The sequence below is a fragment of the Cetorhinus maximus genome, chromosome 13, assembly GCF_964194155.1.
Source record: "Cetorhinus maximus chromosome 13, sCetMax3.hap1.1, whole genome shotgun sequence".
Lineage (NCBI taxonomy): Eukaryota > Metazoa > Chordata > Chondrichthyes > Lamniformes > Cetorhinidae > Cetorhinus > Cetorhinus maximus.
Genome location: NC_135891.1, coordinates 16,176,901 through 16,201,774, shown reverse-complemented (window position 1 = coordinate 16,201,774; position 24,874 = coordinate 16,176,901). Strand labels below are relative to the sequence as shown.

Below are 24,874 nucleotides of genomic sequence, written 5' to 3'. Positions count from 1 at the left end.
TAACCAAATTGGAGAACATAGGCTTAACTTTCTTTTGGAGCAGGGGAGAGTTAAAGGAAGAGAAGAGGAAAGAAAAAGGATAGGAAAATTAACAGCAAGATTTTTTTGATTAAATATATAATTATCCTATAGTTTGTCTCAGTTACAAAAGCAACAGAAAAAAATTACTGTTTAAGGCTTAATTAAAACTAGATTTAGTCCAAATTTTTTAAAATTACCTTATATTGGCTGCAATAAACCACACCTCGTATTTTCCCCAAACTCCCTCTCTGCCTTTTTGAGTCTAAGTCCCACATTGGCCTTATTAAGGACATTGAAATAATTTGGCTGCATTTCACGGTTTTTGTCCAAAAAAAATGTTCATGTTATGTAGTGATCAAAAGGAAAGATAACAGCCTGCATAAAGAAGTAACCTTCCCCAGCACATGAAGAGAGGTTGAAAGTGTGCAAGTGAAGGTGACAATTCTTATACATGGCTTCCAGAGTAGGAAAACTCCAAAGTGCAGGTGCTTAGGAAGCATTCTGGGGGGAATGCAAGGCAAAAAGGGGAATTCAACTCAAAAAGGGGCTAAGGATTTAATGCCGATTAGTGATTTCTAGCCATGGGGGGGGAAACAGCTTATTTTCAGCAAATACATGAGTGCTCATCTTTAAAATAGTGTCTACCTATGGCAACACAAGTTTGAACAGAGTAGACGTGAGGCAATATGCATTAAAAGTTTACGTTGAGTGGGGCCATAGCGCAGAAATAATATTAATATAATACTGCAGATGCTCATATATTTTTCTTGGAAAAGAATTGATTCCAAAACTTGACTAGATTGAGCCTGGAAGTCATTATTCAGGCATGAGTCTAGATTATCTAAACCAATATATACAAATTCGCAATCTAAAATTCAAGCACAGCATAAGGATGTATTGAAATCACATGTAGAGACCTTAGCTGGGCTTTTCTGCCTCCCTATTCCCATGTCAACATTTTTCCATCCAATAAAACAAATGGATGAAAAAGTCACAGGTGGGCAAGTGGGAAACCAAAAAACACTAAATATGCATCTGTAATTTTTTTTCCCCCACTCAAAATTATGGCTATAGGTTTAAGTGAATCTTGAAGTTTTAGCTGAGTTCATTATGCAACACCTGTGATCTGCCAGGAGTTTTAGGTCATATCACAACCAGCTTTTAAACCATCTCAGAGCCAGATCATTCTGACCTTATGGTTTATGCAGAGTGTTTAAGCAACATATCCATGCAGGCATGCCAACAAGGACAAAATCTCCCAGTAAAATCAGAGTTCCTTCGTCTCGAGGGAACTCTGAAGTCTGCTGCTGTCCAAGGTGAATCATGGAGATAGGCTTGCAGATTGTTGGTGGCAGTAGGTCAGTCTTCAGGTTGTATAAACCAAGTGTATTGTGCCAAGCCTCTATCAAATGCAGAGTGTTTAGTGTCAGGGTGTTTAATGGCAGCTTCCATTGTTAGTGACTGCCAGAGTTCTAACGTGACCAGCAGCAAGATGAGTGATGACAGTCATCACTGCTGACTGTCTGTCTCGTCAAGTGCCAACTTCTGGACACCAATTTCTGGAACTCCAGACCCTGGGCTCTGTGACAAGGTCTTAATCTACAAGCAAACTTGACAAAACACAACCTCCTAATTTACTAAGATTTCAGCCCCTTTGATTAAAGAAAAACCCCTCTGTCTCAGCAAATTCCATGCATCAATCCCAGCATCCAGACAGAGAGTAAGCTGTCCAGTAAACTTGTCAAACTTCTCCCATAACTAACTTTAAGAGTGGCTCCCAGACAAAGCTGAAAAAAGATCCACAAGCAAATTGGGAACAAACTGAGAAATTAATTCCATTGAAGAGTTGGGGAGAGAGAGTGATGCTAGGGAGGGTGACAGGAGCTGGTGGCAGGGTGGGGTGCGGGGGGAGGGTGTTTTTAAAAAAAGTTGGAATGAAACTTTATAAACAAATCAGCATCCGTTTCCCCCATTGATGCAAAATCAGGTGCAGGTACTAATATAAAAAATATGAGTTTAACAAATACTTAAAGAAATCTGAAAATATTCTAGTTCAGTTTCTTCTTTTTATTTGATTTATGATAATGTGATTTTCTTTTGACCTCTAATTCCTAGTAAACTGCTGCGATTCTGCAATCACTTCTCAGATTTCTCAACACGGTAACTTTCTTTGCTTTAATCACTTCTTTCAAACCGATGACTGCTCTCATTTCTTTCACAGCATTGATTCCTTTCAAACAGATCTGTTCACCCACATTCATCCTTTTCACTTCCATTGCAACTTAAATACTCCTAGGCACAAGATTACCAGCAGGTGAATACTGTTGGAGAGCTGAAAATCTATTTAATGTGGCTGTGGTTGGCCTTCCTGAATCCACACCCGAATTATTAAATTTGCTTTCAGATCCACCTCTGATGTGGAATCTGATCCCTGGTGTTTTCCTGTGTGGTTTCAAATTGCACCTAGCTCCCACACTGGACCCATTAGCTTTTATTGTTGATCCCAAAGAGGAGGAAAAGCATCAGGAGCATACAACATGGGGGAAATAGGAGAAAAACAAACAGGTTATGTTGTGGGATCCAAAAGTACAGTGGCGGAGGCAGCATTCAAGTAGGTTTCGGAGGTATTCTTGGCGTTTTCAAATGTTTGTTATTGATATAAAGAAAAGCTTGTTGAATTGCTTCTTACTGAACTTATCTGCCATCTCCTTTGCTTTTACAGTTCCGGCTTGCTGATTAAGTGCAATAAATTTCTGTCACAAAGTAACTAGTGTTAGTAATGACTATAAATGATTTTGCCAGTATTTATTCCCCATATCTAGCAGCCCCGAGAGCATTAAGAACCATCATGCAGTGTGGCACTGGAGTCACGTAGGGTAGTACTGGAGTCACATAGGGAAGTAATCACTTCCCTGAAAAAATAGCAATGAACCAATAGCAGTACTGCGAGAAGAGACTTGGTGAACTAGCAAAAGCATATAGCGTTAGGTTGCTTTTGGCTCCAGAGTTGTGAATCAAAACAGAACATTCCCTCATTCACCAACTCCACAAACCATAGATAAACATGACCTTCTGTCTGTGGAGACATAATGCACAACTGATAACGGGAAGGATTTTTAAAGAAGTTATTTGGAAAGCATTGTTAGATGCAGTAACATCGGACTGAATTTTCAATATGGAGGTGAGAAACAGGGACCAAGTCTGTTTTTGGGTCAGAAACCTGCCTCCAGTTGGAAACTGATTCAAGTTCAGATTTTCCCTGAAGTGAGTCCTCAATTGATATAGGGACAGGTTTTCTGTCCACTTTGAGCAATGAGACAGGAATGGAGGTGAGTCAGATGAACTGTGGGACTCATTTAGACACCCTTACAGCAGCCATCGCCAAGACCTTTGGCCTGAGGGAGAGGTCTGCAGTTTATACTATAGCCTTCCATTGCAGCAGAGGGAAGCAAGATGTCACAGGGGAACTGGATGCCTGGCACACCGGACAGGACAGACCCTTGTTTCATTGATGCCGACTTGGGTCTAATGCTGGAGGCCATAAGGGAGAGGAGGTAGCTCGTCTTCCTGGAAGGGGCAACCATATTGTGTAGCACCATCTCCCAGCTCCTCCTCCCATCAGGGCTGCACTGTTCTCATGGTCCACACTTCTCTGGAGGGCCATATTATGAAGAGCACAGTAGGCCACCAGGCACCACCCAACCCATCCAGACACTGGAATTACAACTTCAAAAGCCCAATGGCTTGCTCAATGGTTGTCTGAACAGGTGACATTGGTTGTCTCGCCTCTGTATCTTTGTCTGCGACTCTCATAGAGGGGTCACTAGCCAGCTCTCCAAAGGGTTTCCCTTGTCCCCTAGGATCCATCCATGTCCTTTGAGGGTTGGAGTGAATATTGAGGTAACACAAACTGCAAGGGGATGATGAAGGAGTCATGGCTGTGGCCAGGAAAGCTGGTGCACACATGGAGGAAACACTGGTTTTGGTCACAGACCAGTTGGACATTCAGGGATGGGAAGCTCCATCCTGTTGACAGATCGCATTGGACAGTCGCTGGGTGTCTTGATGCCCACAAGTGCAACCGATGATGCCCTGCACCTTGGGGAATCCAGCAATGGAGGCAAAACCCAGAGCCCGCCGTCCTCCGAAGCCGTGTTAGTTGTTAAATGAATGTGCTGTCCAGTTATGGCAAAAAGGGCATCAGGGAATAGCGAGATGCAATGGTGTGCAGCTGTTTGCGAGATGCCACTGAGGTCCGCATTGACCCTAGGAAGAAGCCAGAAGCAAAGAAGTTCAAGGCCACAATGATTTAGATGGCTACTGGTTGCACACGACAACTAGTGCCGAGAGGTGAGAGGTCTTTGGCAATGAGTACACAGATCATTGTGACCGCCTGCCTGTAGAGTTGCAATCTCCTTCGGTGATCGGTCCTGCGTTGAGGGTATGGCATCCGTTGCCTTCCTACCCTTCTTCCCTCTCCTATGTCCTCCTGATGCCCAGGGTTCTGCCCTTCCTGCAAAAGTGTTGCCCCTCATCACCACAGGGCCCAAACTCTGACAGTCATTCCTCCATTGCCACCTGGAACTTTCCTTCTGGGCAGATGATCGCCCAATATCATTGACAGCCTTGCCCCTTGCTCCTCTGCCCCTGCGATGCCAGGGTGTTTGTCAACCCCATTCAAAGACCAAATACTAAAACGCCCACTCTCCCTTACACCTGTGCAGAGCCAAGGGCACCCCCTTACTAAGCGCCCATTTCCTTTTGCTCTGCTGGCTCTCTTATGGGCTAAGGTGATGCCCTGGACAGTCATAACTGGCTTCTCACTGTGTACCTGCCTGCCTTCAGCTGGTCAGTTTCTGAAGGCAGTAACTCGTCTGGCGCTTTAAAAATCAGAAGGTCAAACCCTTACAAACTCTAAATGAATTTTTAAACTGCCTTAATTGTCCCCAATTGCTGGGAGATCAGGATTCCTGTCCTGCCCTTCCCCCCCTCAAGCTGGCAATCACCTGCGCCGGCATTTTCGGGGGCCCCCTGATTTCAGGTGCAATGCGAAGGAAATCATGCGGTAATTCTCCAGTGAACACCAGGCCCATTTGGGTGGGGCGGCCTGAAAATTCAGCCCAAAGTCTTTGTCAAGAGCTCTGACCTGTTAAAAGGTTAATTAAGCCACCAGTTAGACTTAAAATAAAAACTGCCAATCTACATTGGTTTATGTTTGAAAGAAAAGCAAATCATGAATTTCTCTTAAATCTCTTGATTTTTCAGACAGTAGGGTTAGCATTAATGTGCATATTTAATAAGCTAAACTTTTAAATTGCCATGGAAACAATTGTTTAGACTACAAAATATGCTGGAATTGCAGGCATGTTTATCAGCAGATCTTCCTGGATATATGCAAACACATGATGCAAATAATTGGGCTAGATTAGTGGAGGGTATAGTAACCCAAAATATATCTGATCTTTCAGCCATTTCTAACATGGATTGTGTTAAGGAAAATTATTGAGGTGAGAAGTGGAACTGCACAACACCAAGCGCACTCAGCTGATGAGTCACATAACTCCAGCTTTCCTCCCTCGATGGAAAAAGCAAAACAGTCGTTCGCATGAGTTTGCACAACCGGGCCTCATTCATTGAATTTGTTGCAAGACATAGCTCTTGAGATTTTAAAAACCGATTGCACTTACACACCAATTTCTAGGGCAATGACAAAACTGAAACGTAAAGCAGAAAGACAAGGTGAGGCAGGCAGGCACTCGGGTGAAACTGAAATTTGAGAATGAGTAATTCTGCAAAACAGGTGTGACCAGATTAAAGAGCTCATTTAAATGTCAGCCTTATTCATACACACACATACCACTTCAAAATACTAATTTCACATCTGTTCACCCTTTGAAAAAGACTTAGGTGTTAAAGGCTCTAGTGGAATTCATACCTGACGTTAAACATATCCTATTTTGTCTTAATATTTTAAAGAGGTGAATAGAAAATAGAATAGGCTTGTTTTGAAACTGCTCAATAATAAATTGATTTGCATGCAGTCAGCAACACTGACAGACAACTGGTGTCAGCAGGCAGTCTCAGTGAATCCAACAAGATTGGTTTGGGGTTACTATTCTTGCATGAGCATTGCATCCGGGATACCAGCAATGTCAGTGGGGAGTATTAAAATAGGTCAACTTAGCACAAACCAGGGATCAATCCTAGGACTACTTGGTTCTGTTAGTTTTCGGCTACATTATGCAGCACACTTGTTAAGAATCAGGGTCATTTCATTTTTGTTGAGGTACTTGAGAGTGCATCTCAGTTCTCAGTTTGTAATTACATTGTCCATTTGGGAACAGACTGAAAAAAAAGACTTGCATTTGTATCATACTTCATGTCTAGAAATGTCAGTTGTACAGCTCAGTGAGATTATCCTCGCTTAGTTCCACTTTGTACTATACAATTGTACCCAGAGGATCTGCATCAATGGCTTTTCTTCCCAGCCCCAAGGATCCACCCTTAGCTCCCTCATCTTCCTAAACCACACGCTGCCCTTAGGGATATGGGATCAGCTTTCACATGTATGCCAAAGAGACTCAATTGGATCTCCACCATTTCTTTTGACTCCACTAATGCCTCCTTGTCGAACATCCAGTCTGCTTGCCTCTGTTGCCACAAGCTCTGTATATCCACCATGGATTTCAACTTCCTCTCCAATCACCCACCTCAGGCTAAACTACACTGTTTACAATCTTGTCATCCTATTTGACCCAACGGGGAGCACTTCCAATCCCAAATGGTCTCCATCACAAAACCTGCCTACTTCCACCTCAATGCCTGCCTCCTCCTGTATTTCAACCCATCTGCTGCTCAAACCCTGAACCATGCATTTGCCACCTCCATACTCAGCTATTCCAATGCTTCATTGGCCACTATTCCACCTTCCAACTATTGTAAACTTCAGCTGATCTAAAACTCTGATGCCACTGTCCTATTTCACACCAGGTTCTGCTCACCTATCATCTCTTTCTCTTCACTATGTTGAATTTGAAACTTAGAGCTCTGGAATTCAATGTTCAGCACCATTCGCAACTCCTCAGATACTGAAGCAGTCCGTGCTCACACGCAGCAAGGCCTAGACATCATTCAAGTTTGAGCTAATAAGTGGCAAGTGTCACACCAAACAGGTGCCAGCCAGTGACCATCTCCAACAAGGGAGAGGTTCTAACCATTTCCCCTTGACATTCAACAGCATTGCCATCTCTGAACCCCCCACGATCAATGTCTTGGGGGTTGCCATTGATCAGAAACGGAATTGCACCAGCTATATAAATACTGTGGCAACAAAAGCAGGTCAGAGGCTGGGAATTCTGCAGCAAGTAACTCACCTCTTGACTCCCCAACGCCTGTTCACCATCTACAAGGCAAAAGTCAGGTGTGTGTTGGAATACTTTCCACTTGCCTGGATGAGTGCAGCTCCAACGGCACTCAAGAAGCTCAACACCATCCAGGATAAAGCAACCCGCTTGATCAGCACTACATCTACTACCTTAAACATTCATTCCCTTCACCACCAGTGCACAGTGGCCATCTACAATATCACAGTACCATCTACAAGATGCACTGCAGCAACTCACCAAGGTTCTTTCCACAGCACCTTCCAAACCCATGACTATCACCAAGAATGACGAGGGTAGCAGATTCATAGGAATACTCCCACCTGCAAGTTTCCCTCCAAGCCATTCACTGTCCTGACTTGGGACTATAATCGCTGTTCCTTCACTGTCACAGCAAAATGCTGGAACTCCCTCCTTAACAGCACTGTGGGTGTTATATGGCCTGTAGTGGTTCAAGATGGCGACTCACTACCCCCTTCTCAAGGGCAATTAGGGATGAGCAATAAATGCCAGCCCAGCCAGTGAAGCTCATATCCAATGAAAGAATAAAAGAAAAATGAAAACCCTATGTGTCACCTTCATGACTTCACCATTCTGTATTTTTATAACCTTACAATGCTAGCCACCCCTAAAACTCTGTTCCTAAACTCCTGTCTCTTGTGCCTAGCCCCAACCCACCCACTATTGGCAGCTTTGTCTTCTCCTGTAAAGATACCAAGAAGTGGAACTCCATAACAAAATCTTTCGACTTCCTTCTCATCCTTCATGACTCTCCATAAAACCTATTGCTAATATGTCTTGCTTTGGCTTGACATCAATTTTTTCCCTTCACTCTTTTGTGAAGCATCTTGGAACATTCTACTATATTAAAGTTGTTATATCAATAACTTGGTCTTGTAATGAAATGGCTGTTGATATCTTCAACGTTGGCTCTCTGGTACCACTCTCGTTTAAGTTGGAAGACAACAGAGTCAAATCCCAATCTCAGCTGGCACTTAGATAACAATGCCTTAGTACAGTATTGCTTCAGTCTTGCACTTTCTCAAGAGACATTAAACTGAGGCCCCACTTGCCCTCTCAGAAAGATATAAAAGATCATCAGTGTCTTTATTTGAAGGCCAGAGGAGCTCTTCTAGTTTCCTGGTCAATATTTATGCCTCACATAACATAAATCAGACAATATGGTAGTTTATTTCAATGCTGTTTGTGGGCACTTGGCTGCCATATCTCCTACATTGGCTGTGTTGCACTTTGGGCAGCTAGAGGTCATGAAAAGCACTATACAAATGCAAGCTCTTTCTTCCTTCCAGTAATGTACTACAAAGCGTATCGAATGGCAACTAGATTAGACGTTAAAACTTAAAATATGTAATACTGGAAAAAAGTACAAGTATTCATCTACTACATTAAATTGTTGATATATTTATATAATTTTGTCAAATATAGGAAGTTCCCCGATTGTTCCCTCCAACTTCTGTGTTTATATGATCGACACTGGACAGAGCTCACAGATGGATGGGCAATAAACATATATTAAGCTCTGAAAGAGTCATTCAGACTCGAAACGTTAACTCTGTTCCTGTCTCCACCGATGCTGCCAGACCCCTGCTCAGTTTTTCCAGCATTTTCTGTTTCCATTTCAGATTTCCAGCATCTGCACTATTTTGCTTTTACATTAACCTCTGATGTCTTTTCCAGTTTGCTCGTAACTAAACTCAATCACAAGTGTTACACTGTATCCAAATTAGAACTAACTCATCCTAAATCTACCAGAATGCTTTAAAAATAAACTAAAATGGAAAGAAGAACATCTGAAGCCAGAAAAGTAAGTTTCTTGCATCTCCACTTGCCTTTCAGCCAAGCACCGTAACATACAGAGATCCTGCACTGTTTTTGTTTAACTGTATCCTGCTCAAAATGTTGAACATTTACAAAGTAAAAGTGTTAAATACCGGAAATACAGCTACAGCACAGTTCCTGGAATTTATTATTGAAAATGTACCATTCTCAGTAAAGCTGGAGATGACAAATAACCAAGCAAACAATTGAAAAGCTTTAGGATACATTTTTTTTTGGAGGAGGGGGGATGGCGAGGAAAGTCACAAGATTGCACTACATCTCATTAAACAGCCTAATTACATCAAAACTACTACAGAATTGGCAAACATGCAGGTCCAATACTTGGGTCTTTAGTTTGAAACAAAGTCAAGACTGACATTGTTATTGCCTAGAGCAAGACAGAACAACGATTTAATGGAAAAACCTATAAATGCTCTATTGTTATCAGGACCACAATCCTGATGAAACCAGAGTCATAAACGCCATGAGTCTCTGCAACTTGTCCAGGACGTGACAATAAATCCAGAAGAAAACTTAAGAGAAAAATCATCAGAGATACAAAACAATAGTATTAGAAAGGGACTTGTAACCATATGGAAGGCAAATGAAAAAAGCAAAAACGCAGTTGAAAGTAGTAAGTCCAATATTTAGCACAGGAGAGAGAGAGAATAACACCAAATATGAAACCCAATAAATTTTAGAAAGCATCTGAAATAGACAGCAACTACTGTGGGTAAACAGCCTGTCCTGCTTAGAGTTGAAACAAACCATTTCTCAGTCGAGTGTCTAAAGTCCAAAAATTGGGCCAAAGGCAAACAGTTGCAACATATTGCAGAGGAAGCTATTTGTGACCCAGATAAAGATCACAATCCCTCACATGTTGACATTGGATCTGTAAAAGACCCATGTGTCAAATGCTCTTAAAAAGCAAGTTAAATTTCAGCTAAACTGTGCTCTATGAATATTCTACCCTCGAAAACCCAAAACTGTTCAATGATTCAAGCAGCAGAGAACATCAGGATTCTAACAATCCACTGCACTTGTTCAACAAAACTAAAGTCATGGGCCAAGAAGTCCAGTGCTATCAACCACCACTACTCCCCTGCTACCCAGCCCCTAATTCATCCATGAAAAAACAAGTAGCACATGCATCAAAACAGTACCAAGTGCATCTAGACCTGTCCTCGGTGCTTGAGTCATTCAACGTATCAAACTTTGAGTGTGAAGCACAAGACCAAAGCTCATCAAAGCTCAGAAAATAAGATGCACTGGCCAAGTTGGAGGGCACTTTGTAGCTTCGATCCTAACCACACACAGGGTTGAATTTTCCACACCCACCAGCGGTGGGAATCGTGGCATGCAGAGCAACCAAGATTTGCCAGGGGTCCAAAAATCAGTTTCCCGATGTCGAGAAAAGAGTTTGGAATCTTGTTCTCCCAACTTTCATGGCAGCTTAAAGGTGGGTTGAGTGTCCCGCTGAGCTATGTCGGGTACTCCATTTGCATCTCATGAATGCTCATTAAAAGACCAACACACCAGAACCTTGCTCCCCCTCCAAATTGAGCGCCCACCAGTGGAAATTTAGAACGCTCTATTTTACGACTGTACCTAAGTGCCATGCACCCGGCGAGGTAGACTTCTTCCTGGACTTTCAGGTCAGTTGACACTGCTTTTACCTTCTTGCAGACCGCTCTAGGGTGCCAGTAGCCAAAGCTGCTAAAAGGCTGCAAATGGTATGGGGTGGGGTGGGGGGGCGTTGAGGTGGGGGTGTAATCAGGAGATCCTTGCCTGTAGTAAGTGAATGGCTGTCTGGGTGCCGATTAAATATGTCACCCGGACGTTGGAGCCTATGAGGTAACGATGGGGTGGGCCACTTCTGGCTGGCCCCACCACGAGATTCATTGTGCTCCTCATGGATGCATAATTAATAAGCTGAATAGCACAAGATCTCCAGTGGAAGTCACTCTGACTTTCACTCCAACCACCATACCTAGTCTCCAGAATGGAAAATTCGACAGTTACTAGCTAGACAGTTACTAGCTAAGAAATTACCTCCAGCTACAAAAGAACTGGTCACGAGGCATATTAAATGAGTTTTGAGATAGAAAAGATAGTGGCCAGGATTTTCCGGCCATGTTGGGTTGGGAGCAGCCACAGGAGATTCAGCGGCCCAGCCAAAAGTCATCTGCCTTTCAGTGGGACCGGACGATCCCAGCAGCAGGGAGGGCCGGAAAATCCCATCAAGTATCTCAACTGACTGACTGGGTATCAAGTGGTGGTACTTGTGAAAGATAATAAAGAAATGTGCATCAATCCAAAGCAATTTGAAGCCCTTGAAGATTGTTTTTGCTGACATGGAACCAATGATGTTCAGCCTGAACTAGCCAAAGCTTAACTGTTAATGGACGTCAATGCAAAGAATGGGTTTTGGCATGTATATTAGAAAAAAAAAAGAGAGATTCTTACCTGCCTTTTTGGAACTATTTGGAAGTGACAAGGGCTAATGGCTTTCACAATCTCTCAGCTCCTGAGAAATGTCAAAGATGACTTCATGAAACACTACTAAGTATAAAAGGAATTGCCAAAACAGTAGTGATTTAGTCTATGATATAGTTAAATAAGACCATATCAAGAAAATAAGCCCAGTAGAAGCAACACCAACAAAAATGGGAAAAAACGGATTTCAAAGAATGAGATGACATGTTTGAGTCATAATTGTCTGAAAATGGACAAAACTAGATCCTCTGAAATTGAAGTGCAGCTCAAGATAAGTTCTCTAACCAACAAATAGGTTATTTAGAGAATTTTTGGTTTGACTACTCATTAGTTATCAGGGCAACCACACCTCTTTGAACCAAGTGAAGAAAGTCTGCGTAACACAAATGTGTCACCATAAGAAGTGTTCAGGTGAGATGAACATTATCTCAACCATTGGCTTATGTCTCAACAACTTTAAATGAAACAAAAATAAATATCATATTTGCAGAAGTTAGAGCAGTACAAACTTGAGAAGAAAATGATGAAAAATGATCAGTTTGGAACTAATTTGAGAAAAAGAAATCAGTACACCCAAAAGACAACCAAGAATCAGGGTCCAATTTTAAAGTTAAAAATTTGATTTTGTCTGGAAGAGAGGCAAAGATGTATTTCCTGCTGATATACGAGGTAGATGTGCTCAGCTTATGACTATCAATGTTGACAACAACCAAGGTCATGCCAATTGACACATATTTGGGAGCCAAAAATAAAAACTCAATATGCTGTAATATTTACCCCTAAGTGAAGAAGGAATTAAAATTCAGCAAGTTATTGGAGTAGATGATGCATCATATGATAGACCATCATTTAATTCAAGGGAATCCAAAAATTTGGAGAACAATAGGAGTTCAGTGATGTCACCAGCTCACCAATAAATCCAGAGTTAAATGGTAAGACAGAGAATAATGTTAATTTGCAAAGGAATTTCAGGAACAAAAATAGCACACAGGTCAAGCATAACGCATACCAAGTAAATATTGTACAGCCCACCAGTTTTGAGTACTGTACAGTGAACCAAGACATTGTGCCCTAAAGCAAGCCAATTTCTGAATCAGAGACTAGTAAAAGCTGTAAAAGAATCTTTACTACAGATATGAGATAGTCCAGTTCTACAGAACAAAATAGTTCATTAAGTATAAAGAAGAAGTTGTTTGAATTCAGCCACCAGCACAATTGCAACAGCAAATTAATGCAAGATCCTTCAATGTAAGAATTGATGATGGAAAGATCCCCAGATGAAACCGAAGACAACTGTAGAAAAGAAAGCCATTTTCTGTGGAGACTAGGGGGTCCAGTTATACATACCGTAGCACAAGTGAAGCTACTTAGCCAGTTCACTAGAAGCAACCCACAGCCATAACAGTATAGTCAACAAAACACTGAGTGCAGCATTTGGGATCTCCAATTGAAAAGATTCCCATTAAGATGTTAATCGGAAGCTCACAAGTAGCACAAAAAAAAAGCAACAATAATTTTGCCCACCAGCAACTTTCTTTGAACTGTTAACAACATATTTATATAGCACCTTTAATGTAATGAAACATCCCAAGGTGCTTCAGAGTATTATAAAACAAAATATGACACTGAGCCACACAAGGAGGGGATATTAGGTCAGATGACTTTAAAAACCCGCCTCTTTGGCCAAGCTTTTAGAGTGTCTTAAAGGAGGAATGCAAGTTAAAGAGATGGTGAATTGCATGGAGGAAATTACATAGCTTGGGGTCCAGGCAGCTGAAGGCATGGCCACTAATGGAGGAGCAATTATGACTGGGAATGCACAACAGGCCAGAATTTTAAAAACAAGACATTGCTTGAGAGGGAGCCAATGGAGGTCAGTGAGCACAGACGATGGAAGAACAGCAACGTATCTCTAAGTCAAGGTGATGTGATGCTTGGGGGGAGAACTTGCAGGTGGTGGTGTTCCCATGTGCCTGCTGCCCTTGTTCTTCTAGGTGGTAAAGATCACAGGTTTGGGAGATGCTGTCATAGAAACCCTAGTAAGTTGCTGTAGTGCATCTTATAAATTGTACATGCTGCAGCCAAAGGTGCGGTGCGTCAGTAGTGGAGTGATTATTTGAGGTGATGGATAGGGTGCCAACCAGGCAGGCTGCTTAATCCTGGGGATGGCGTCAAGCTTCTCAAGTGTTGCTGGAGCCGCACTAATCCAGGCAGGCTGAGAGTATTCCATCACACTCTTGACTTGTGCCCTGTAAATGATGGACAGGCTTTAGAGAGTCAAGAGGCGAGTTACTCACTGCAGAAATCCCAGCCTCAGACCTGCTCTTGCAGCCACAGTATTTATGTGTAATGATATAGAAGAGTTTCAACTATTACTTGTTTTGGCTGGTCTTTTCAAAAGCTGGGTTTTTATTTTCATGCGCTGTGGATCACTGTGCCATAAATGGTTCTCCATCTGCAGCAGAGAATTCTACCTGTAGAGCACCCAAATCATTTCAGCAATTCTGAAAAATAAAATTCTAGCTGCAAAGTGTCACTAAAATATCCATGGGACTGGATTTTACATGGGGACATGGATTGCTCACCTCCTGGCAGGAAAATCGGTCCCAAACTGACCGACCTTAAAAAAGGTCACCCTGCAGCAATAACATGTTGCCAGCAGCCTAACCATGCTGAAGGTCAGACTTCCACCCTTAAAGGGAAGGAAATCTTGCCATCGAGAGCTGCTAGCCAGTCAGATCAGAACTTAGTAGGCACTGCCAGGACTACAAGCAGGTCCTGGGATGAAGAGAACTTGGTTACCGGAGAGAGGCAAGTCTGGGGTTTTGGACAGGGAGAGATCGGGGAGCCTAGGAAGGGGGCCCTTGATGCGCAGAGGGCACCCCCCCCAGAATAATAAAACATCCCCAATTGCTTCCCATCTTTTCAACAAAGCTGTTGAAACAAGGACTTCTCACTGACATTCGCCTGCCACTGCCCAGCGTATTATGGCAGTACAGGTGGATTCAGAACCTTAAGTGGGCAATAATGGGCCACTTCAGACCCTTAACAGGCCTAAGGGCAGGCAGGCAGGCTAATAGGCACCTTACCCACCACCCATATTATGGAAACCAGGTGGGGGTGGGCCAGAAAGCTACAGACAGAGTTTACATAACCACCATCTCCAAACCCCCCCCCAATCCCTGCCCCACCAAAATCACGCCCAGTGGGCAGGGAGGGGGCCATAAAATCCAGCCTTGACTCTTTTGTCTGGTTCTCATGAACAATCCAGGCTATGGAAATGAAGGGAAAGTACAGAGCAAACTCCTATTTCAGGAAATCAACTACAATTTGACAGTACAAACTCCAAAGAAAGTATTTTGGAAACATTACAGGCCTGTTTCTGTGTAATCGCATTTGTCAACACATCTGATTAAACTCGAGAGGATTTGTTAGTGTCAGGTGGCTTGTGATTAGTCCACTCTCCTTGTCTGCAAAGGGATTATAGATAGGTTAAATGAGTGGGCAAAAATTGGGCAGATGGAGTATAATGTGGGAAAGTGTGAGGTTGTCCACTTTGGTAGGCAGAATAGGAAAGCAGCATATTATTTAAATGGAGAAAGACTGCAGAATGCTGTGGTACAGAGGAATTTGGGTGTCCTTGTACATGAATCACAAAAAGTTAATGTGCAGGTACAGCAAGTAATTAGGAAAGAAATGCAATGGTGGCCTTTACTGCAAGGGAGTTGAAGTATAAAAGTAGGGAAGTCTTGCTGCAACTGTACAGGGTGATGGTGAGACCACATCTGGATTTTCAGATACAGCTTTGGTTTCCTTATGTAAGGAAGGATATGCTTGCATTGGGGGCAGTTCAAAAAAGATTCATTAGGTTGACTTCTGGGATGAAGGGGCTGTCTTATGATGAAAGGTTGAGCAGGTTAGACCTATACACATTGTGAAGTTTAGAAGAATGAGAGGAGATCTTATTGAAACATACAAGGTTCTGAGGGGCTGTTTCCTCTAATCGAGGGATATAGAACTTGTGGCTACAATTTCAGAACAAGGAACTTCCCATTTAAGATGGAGGCTCAGAGGAATTTCTTCTCTCAGGAGGGTCGTTAGTCTTTGGAATTCTCTATCCCAGAGAGAGGTGGAGGCTGCGTCATTGAACATATTCAAAGCTGAAGTTAGATGGATTCTTGATCTACAAGGGTTTATGCAGGGGTGGGAGCAGGTAGGAACGTGGAGTTAAGGCCACAATCAGATGAACTATGATCTTATTTGAATACTGGAGGAGGCTTGAAGGGCTGAATGGCCTATTCCTCCTCCCATTTTTGACATTCATTCTCTGATTCCTTCCAGTTGCTTCTATCAAAGTCCACAGCTGTAATCTGCTGAGTATCTTCAGCACTCAGCACCACCTTGGGGAAATCAACGGTCTCCAAATTCAAGGTCACCTGTCTGTGGCTGCTAACCTCAGTGGGATCTCTGTTGAAATCAGCTAAAGCCTCATGCTTGTAATCTGGAGCTCTTCCTGGACTTTATGTCTTAGCACCATATTTGATGGTACATTTCCCCACAAAATTATCACAGGAATAGATGTGACATTTTCCAGGCGAACAACATTACAAGGATTTTTTTCTTCTTTTGAAACCTGAGAAGTTTGTCATACGTATTAAATAAACAAAGATAGTGGCAAAATATTTCCATAAAAGTTGGGTTGGAATTTTGTGCTAAAATGTTAAGTTGGAGATTTTTAAGTTTGGAGACATTTTACCAAAGATTTTTTTTTGTGCAAGATACTTGAAAAGTTTGGATAAAATTTAATAAAAAGTAGCTGCTTCAAATAGTTCAGTGGACATTGAGCAACATTGACCATCAAGGTTCCACATTTGATCTCTGATTTAAAAAGAAAGAGAGATCTTGTGTTTATGTTGGATCTTAGCCACGGCAACAATTTATCTTTCAGCCTTGACTCTGTTGTAGCACTCTCACCGGAGTCAGTAGGTTGAGGATTCAAGGCCCACTCCTCTTGAACACACATTCTAGTAAAACACTTCAATGCAGTACTGAGGGAGTGCTGCTTTGTCGGTAGTACCTTCTTTCAGATGGGATGCTAAATTGGGACTCTGTCTGCCTGTTCAGTTAGAAGTAAAAGATTCCATGTCACTATTCAAAGAGCAGCACAGGAGTTCTCCAAATATCCCAACATAACCAACATTTCTTCCTCAACCAATGCCACTAAAAAGATTAAAGTCACTTATCTCACTGCTGTTTATAGGACCTTACTGTGTGTATATTGACTGACACATTTTCCTACATTATTTCAAATGAACCTAATTGGCTGTGAAGTTCTTTGGCATTATATGCCAAAGTTCTTCGTTTTTGATTTACCTCACCTCCCCTGGGCTAGCAAGTGAGGAAAAATATTAAAGCCTACCAGTCATCCTTGTTTAGCAGGTATAATGTGACGGGTTCTGTGAAGTGCCCATGCATAGATAGCTGGCCATGAATGACAGATGTCATGCCCTCTCAAGCATCCCAATGATACTCAATCTCTTAGGAATGGGAATTTCATTGAGCTACAGACAGGCCACTCAATTAACGGGGGAAGGCAGTGGTGATGGTGTAGTGGTATTGTTGCTGGACTAGTAATCCAGAGACCCAGGTTAATGCTCTGGGAACCTGGGTTCAAATCCAGCCACAGCAGATGGAATTTGAATTTAACAAATACCTAGAATTAAAATTTTAATGATGACCATGAAACCATTGTCGCTTGTCGTAAAAACCCATCTGGTTCACTAATGTCCTTTAGGGAAGGAAATCTGCTGTCCTCACCTGGTCTGGTCTACATGTGACTCCAGGCCCACAGCAATATGGTTGACTCTAAAAAAAAAATGCCCTCTGATCAATGGGCAAGAAATGCTAGCCAGTGACGCCCACATCTCACGAGCAAATGCAAAAAATAGGTAAGAAATTTGGCGAAAAGAATAAAAAACCTAGTTAGTTTTCATATTATTGAGGGGCATTTAATGTTCACTAGAACAGAAATCCTAATAGAATCAAAGTCAGGAAGCTTGTATAAAATAGTATTAAATTTCTAATGAAAGTAGAGAAGAAGAAAAATGCTAGAATTGTCCAGAATAAATATTTAGGGACCCTGGAGTAACTAATTCTTAAATGAAGATACATTTTTAAAATATGTATGTATAGATTTTGGTACAATAGCCAGACTGTGCTTCTCAAAAGATTAAGCAAGAATACTGAACTTTGAACAGTAAGCATGTCATTGAGGTTAGGCTAGCGAGACTTAAACAGCTCAAAAATGAAATATGAGTCGCAAACAGCCACTAATTTTCACCTTTGTTCAGTTAATGTAAAATTGTAAATTAAAGTTGTTACAGACAAGATTTAGATTCAATATTTGCAGGAGAGAATTATTGCACTATGAATATGGCATCACATCCACATCAAATTGATTAAACTACGCCAGTGATAGCCATTGGCCCGTATAAACAAACAAAACTGCAGAGTGATACTTCAGTGATTTTCTTTTTAAAGTGACAAACATGGATTTGGAATCAATAAAGTCATCTTTGGTCTTGTATCTCAGGTTAATATCAATACTGGATATGACCCCTTTTTCTAGTCAGAGGGGAAGATATATAATTTAGGTTGTAGGCACATTTCAATTACAGGTTTCAGAAAAGTACTTATGAAATATGATGCACAGCTAGCAGACTGGAGCTATAGTGACCAGCTATAGATCTCAGTGACCAGCCGCAAAGAAGCTTCGTACAGGTATGCTTAGTTACATGTGCAGAGCCCTGTTCTCCAGCTGCTAATTTTTATTCATTCCCTCATAACTAAGGACATCTCCATGAAAAAAAGTGTTAAGATTCCAGTCCACCCATCCAAATTAACCAGTTGAGAGCTTTTAATATGCAAGTTTGAACTCAGATGCAGCCCATTCAAAACTACTAGTGTGTGTGTGCTTCATGACAGGGGCCTCATACCAGTTAACTTTAATTAACTTCGGCATCAGATCAGAATAGGACACCCAAGTTGTGTGTTACTGTCATTGTTTTTGGGTGTGCATTATCAGTGGAGTCTCAGTCTCAATTTAGAAAGAAACTAATTCATTGATGGACCACCTTCCAACATGTCACATGCATAGTGTTGTGTCTAAAGAACACAAACGGGTATGATAAACAGGTACAGTTTAGGAAATACTGAGAAAGTTACCTAGCACCTTTACAAAAAGCAAGAAGATTAATGATTGCAGAACTAATAGCTAAAACAATTACAAGGACTGGTAAACATGCCACTCTGACTTTATCATGACACAAGTAGAGGACAAAACATTACTAAATGTAAAACGTTATCAATTAAAAGCTGCATTATACCATTTTTTTTTAATGGTAATCTTTAATAGTAATGAGAAATGGATCAAAAAAGATTTGTTAGATGTAGATTTGGAAGCCAATTAACAAAAGCACAACTGCCCAAATGCCTCAAAACTTTGGAAGTCATCTGTCAGCCATTCGACAAATGAAGAATAATGAGGTTCACCACACTGATGTCCAAGGTCTTAGCCACATAGTTTCAGACTTATTTTAAATCCAAGCAGTTGGCTGTTAGAAGTCTTTATTTAAAAAAATCTAGTATTTCAGACTTAAAAAGTAGATATCTTGATATTCATAATCTATTTCCATTGTACTGATTTTTGTTAAAACACTGAAAAACATGATGCTCGAGACAAAATGAAGCAATATGACTGGGAGTTGATCTTTGCAGAGTTGCTGTTTTCTAACTTGTTGAAAGCTCCAGGAACACATACTTTTTCCTTTATTACTCACAGGGTCTTTAAAACCTAAGTAACTCAGGGTTGCAATTAAATCAAACTTTGATTTGTCAAGGTGAGACAAGCTAATAAATGTCAATTTCATTAATTAAATGCCAGTACAGCAAAGCTATCAAAACACAAAAAGCATTTATTGACAGAAACAAACTTCAAAGAGTGACTACTATTTCACTAATTTTGGGGGATTAAAAATGTACTGAAGCTTGAAAAGTTTAAAATTTGTGTGTGGTAGTTGCAGCACATTTCTAAATTAACTTTGGGGCTCAAGTAACTTACAATAAAGTCTGCTGGCAATTTGGATTTTGTGCCATAACTTAAAGTACATTGTAATCTAGCAATAGCCAGTTTAATATTGCCTTAAAAAGCCCTCACATAATAGTCATCGACCAGATAATTCAGATTATGTCATGGCTAGTTTCTAATTATGCAAAGTATCCTGGATATTGCTGAGTTCAATACTAAACTGGATGATTGATGACAAAATTTCAACCTTTGTACAAAGTGTGCAGAGCACGGAAGTCAATGTGGTGATCCATTAACCCAATATGAAGTGGAGGAAATGTCTGCAAAAACTTTAAAGTTAATTAAAAAGGGGAATGCATGCTTTCAGCCTGAATAGAGAAATGTTACTCACTGATGAAAGAAGGAACAGACTATGAAAACCAGCATATGGTCCTGCAATTTTCCACAATCATGGATTATCCTCTTCCTTTTCTGCTGAAAGAGTTTCCTGCTTCAGTATTTCTAGCTTTTGAAAATTTCATAAGTGCCCTGTTCTTAAATTGGCACTTTTAGGCAGAAATTGCTGCACTTAATGAATAACTAACAAAAGCTCAAGAGTAGAACAGTAGCTACAGAACTCTTTTTACCAGGTTTTATTTTATATAGCTATAAATGACAAGAAGAAAAGTTGACAAATCCAGACATGCAGCTAGATTAGTTCAATTAATGCATTACATTTCTGATTTAATCATTTAATTAGTTGTGGGGAACAAACTCTCAAAACATGGAATGGATAAAATTGCTACAAAGTCCTTTGAAGAGAAATTTGCCAAATCTCTGAGCAAGAGGGGATTTCTAGTTCTAGGGGGAAAGTGTTAGTTAATTGTGGTTCTGGGAAGTTATTAGCTACTACGACCTCCTAGAGCTTTGCTTGATCACTTTAGTCAATCTCAGAATATTTTTTGTTAATCTTCTTCTAGGAGATTGGGTGGTTTGGGAGGTGGTTTCAAATTAGGATTGATGGGCTTAGATGGGCTCATTTTTCTTCTTGTATATATGTTCAAATTTTTATTTGCGTTTCTTCACCAATTTCAAAAGATTAACCATTAAATAATTGTGGGATAATGCAGCTTGATTAAAAAAAAAAATCACCAAATGTCAAAACATGAATTAGACAGACTCATATGTTACTATACCTGCTCTTTACTCGAATTAGCTAAGCCAGGTTTCTTCTTCTTTTTAATGGGACTCAATGATTCATCTTGTGGGGAATGTCCATTTGAAGATGGCTGAGGGCTAAGTTGCTTTCTTTTCAGTCCTGCACGTTCTGCAGAACCAGGGTCTGAAAAATAAACTCAAATCATTACAAACTAAGAAAGCATCATCCATTCGGACAAACATATCTGTGCTGACAAAATTAGTGAGATGCACTAAAGAAAAACAGCATCAGACACCTGTCGTGAGTCATACATTTGGATGGTTCCTTTTGCATTTGTGGAGCCCGAAACAAGTTTCTTTCAATGTCCCACGTATTTTTATACAATCTACTAACAAAAAAAAACATACAGGGCTTCCCATTTACCCCTCACATCTTAGGATGCTAGCAGGCATATAAAACAAATCTCAGGACACTCAAAAACAGTGGCAAAACCATTAGTGGAACATAGAAGCATTTAATTATCACTTACCATTGTGCAAAAGGAAATAGTATCTTGCTTGGATATTGCTAACCACAGTCATGGCTTCAAATATCCAGAGGTGCAAGGCAAAAAATTAGTAAGTTACAAAGTGAAGTTAAGCAAATCTTTTTCACCTGAAGGACAATAGACTGTGGACTAAGTTACCATGAAAAGCCTATGTAATGGTGTGGGCAGAAATAAGTTCTGAGAGCAGTTACAAGACTGGAGAGAGGGATATGGCCAGAATTTTCCAGCCCTGATGAAGTCAACGGACTTCTGGCTGGCTTGCAGCACCTGCCGCAGAGGAACCTAAGGCAGTGGGGCCAGAAAATCCCACCCATAATTGAAAAATATGGGGAGACGATCTAAAGAGGGTTGACTTACACAGAAAGGATGGGTTTATTAGGCTGAGTTACTTCTCCGATTTGTAAACAGTGTACTTACAAAACAGTAGTCAACATTGGCCTTGATTTTATGGTCATTGGGAAACAAACTTCGCTCAAATTTTGCTAAGCTTACAGATTTGTGAGTTTTTGAACGGTAATCTACTGTCAATAGGAGGCTGATACAAAATGGCACCCTCTACAGGGGATCCAGGACATGTGCAAACAGGGCCTGTGTGAACAGGGCAAGCAACAGTATGCCTCTTCAACAAATCAAATTGAACAATCCTTACTGAGTTGTGCAGAGTCTAAACCAGGAAATGCAAGTTAGGTTATTTGATTAGTTGTAAAAGCATGCATTGAAAGAAAAATATGTGAAGATTGGACTTGAGAGAAGGATTAAAAGAGATGGAAAGGAAACATGAAAAAGTCTTTAAATCTCCAAGAATAATTAAAGGAATGAGAGCCCCTGCTTGGAAAAAATAAATTTTCGGTGTCAGAGGAGTTTTTGGTAGTAATTAAAAGTCATACAATAAAAAATTCACTTACATTTGAATGGGTAAGCCCTAGGTTTTTCAAGTGTTTAGTAGGTATCCAGTGGATTAGTGCTGCAACTTCACAATCAGTGTGTTTAAACACCAAGTTTCTTGGTAAGTTGCTGTTACAACAAAGCTTCTGGAGGAGCAGGGAGAATTGGACAGCAACTTCCTGATTTTTGCTTTTAATCGCACCATGTGCAGATGTTGGCAGTTTCTGTCCAATTTACTCCTCGATAATAGTGAGCACTGATAATCTCACATTTATTCCTATTGTAAAATGCAGGCCAATGTGATTGAAGCTCCAATAGTCCTCCTATTTAGTCTGACTTTTAGAACGCAATTCAACAATTAATCATGTTATATAAACAAAGAGATGGCATGTACCCAGAGAACATTGTCTGTCTGCAAGGAAATGGTCACGAGTAGCCCAAAGCATTCTCTCCTTGTGAGTACTCATTAGACTCCTCCTCAGCAACTCCAACAATGACTCAGCCAAATTTAGCAACTAATCCTGTTGTGGATCCCAACACACTGTAGGTCAGCATTCAAAGTAGTCTTGGATCTTTGCTTTAAGAGGCTAGATCCATAGTTAGAGGATTTTTGTGAATGTGAGGAAAAGTGGTTTTCTATTTTGGGACAATAAACTACATTAGAGCATTCATTGCATCTGAACTACAGTCCTCATTCTTCCTACATTTTGTGTCAAGTTAGTGATTTTCTTCAACATTATCCAATGCTAGTGGCCAGTGGAAGAAAGAGCTTATTTAATAGCGACTGCTATTATAAAGCATGTTCACAATTTTGAAGTTCTCTCCCCATCCTATTATGCATAAACGTTTTAGTCCATATCACTTGCAGCTCAACGTGACTGCAATTTCACTGGGGAAAAAAATCTTAAAACACTTAGGTTAGAGACAGTTAAGAAGACAAATACATTGTATAACAATATGGGTGCAAGGGACAGAAGGGATAAAGATGAGCTAAATAGACTTAATGGCACAGTTCTAAAGAACGTGCAGAGACAGAGAGTCTTGGAGATACATCATAGATCTGTGAAGGCAGTAGGGTATATTGACAGAGTAATTCATAAAGCATATTGGGTCTGCGGATTCATAAATACAGTTATCAAGTACGAAAGTAGGAAGTTATGCCGAACCTTTATAAAGCACTGGTTAGGCCACCACCAGAGTATTGCATCCAGTTCAGTTCACCGCGCTTTTAGGAAGGATGTGAGGGTCTTGGGAGGGTGCAGAGAAGATTCACCAGAATGGTTCCAGAAATGAGGGACTTTAGCCACGAGGTTAGGTTAGGTTGGAGAAGCTGCATTGTTCTCTTTGGAGCCAAGGAAATTGAGGAGATATTTGATAGAGGTGTTACAAGATTATGACAGCTTTAGATGAGATAGACAAAGAAAAGCTGTACCCATTCACTAATAGTACAAGGATTAGTGGACACAGGTTTAAGGTAATTGGTAAGAAATGCAGGGAGATGCAAAGAAGAATTTTTTTTGTATGCATTGAGTGGAACTCATTGCCTACTAGGGCGGTGGAATCGGAAATGATTAATAATTTCAAAAATTGGATGGGCACTTGAGGGAAATAAACTTGCAGGGCTTCAGGGATAGAGCAGAGGAATGGGGCTGACTGGAATTGCGCTAAAGAGAGCTGGCACTGACTCGATGAGCCAAATGGCTCATTCTGTACTGAAATGGCTCCATGAGTCTATGACATGGCAAACCCAGTGACTTCATCTAACGACCACTCATCTCTGGAACCCAAGTTTCAATCCAACCCAGAGAAATAAATGGCTAACTGACAGCTGCATTGTCTCTGAGTGAAATGAATTGGGCGATCCTAAAACCAGTCTCTAGCCAATCAAAGATCATAGCACAAAACTGAAGCATTCCAAGTAAATTAACAGGTCCCTAGAATCTGTTGAAGCCGTTTGTGAACAATACAATTTACATTTTAGATCAAAGCGTTTCATCTTAACATTCTTCCTAATCATCAACATTGCTTGGTTTGTATAGTGCATCCTGTCTTCCCAACTGAAATGCAACAAAGAGAAAACGTCTATCTTAAACCCTTAGTTATTTGAAAAGGGATCTGCCCAACCTTTGTGTATATGTGGCTTAGAAGTACACCGATTGAAAATGGGTGTAACAGTTTCCTTCCTACTAATATATTTACTTGTGTTAAATAGCTAGATGACAGCTTCCATAAACAGACAAAAGAAGTCTACAGACTGAAATTGGTGCCTTTATTCTCCACTCTATTCAGGTAAACATAACACAGATCTAACAATTAATCACAATCACTGAGTTGCTCACTGAACAAGATTTAGAAGACCACCATGTCTCCTATCATGAGGCTGGTTAGCTCAGTTGGCTAGACGGCTAGTGTGGGGTTCAGAATAATGCCAAAACTGCAGCGTTTGATCCCCGTTCTGGCTGAAGTAGACTTGCGGCCTG

At 40.9% G+C, this 24,874-nt stretch overlaps 1 protein-coding gene across 15 annotated transcripts in view; it reads right to left on the bottom strand.

The window, feature by feature from the left end:
• The window catches only part of zmynd8 (zinc finger, MYND-type containing 8), a 120,283-nt gene that overhangs the window by 53,263 nt on the left and 42,146 nt on the right, over positions 1-24,874 (bottom strand). For all 15 annotated transcript variants that reach the window (XM_078555004.1, XM_078555001.1, XM_078554999.1 and 12 more), the window contains exon 3: positions 21,000-21,145. In XM_078555004.1, coding sequence (XP_078411130.1) covers positions 21,000-21,145 — 146 coding nt within the window. The remainder of the gene's footprint in view (positions 1-20,999; positions 21,146-24,874) is intronic.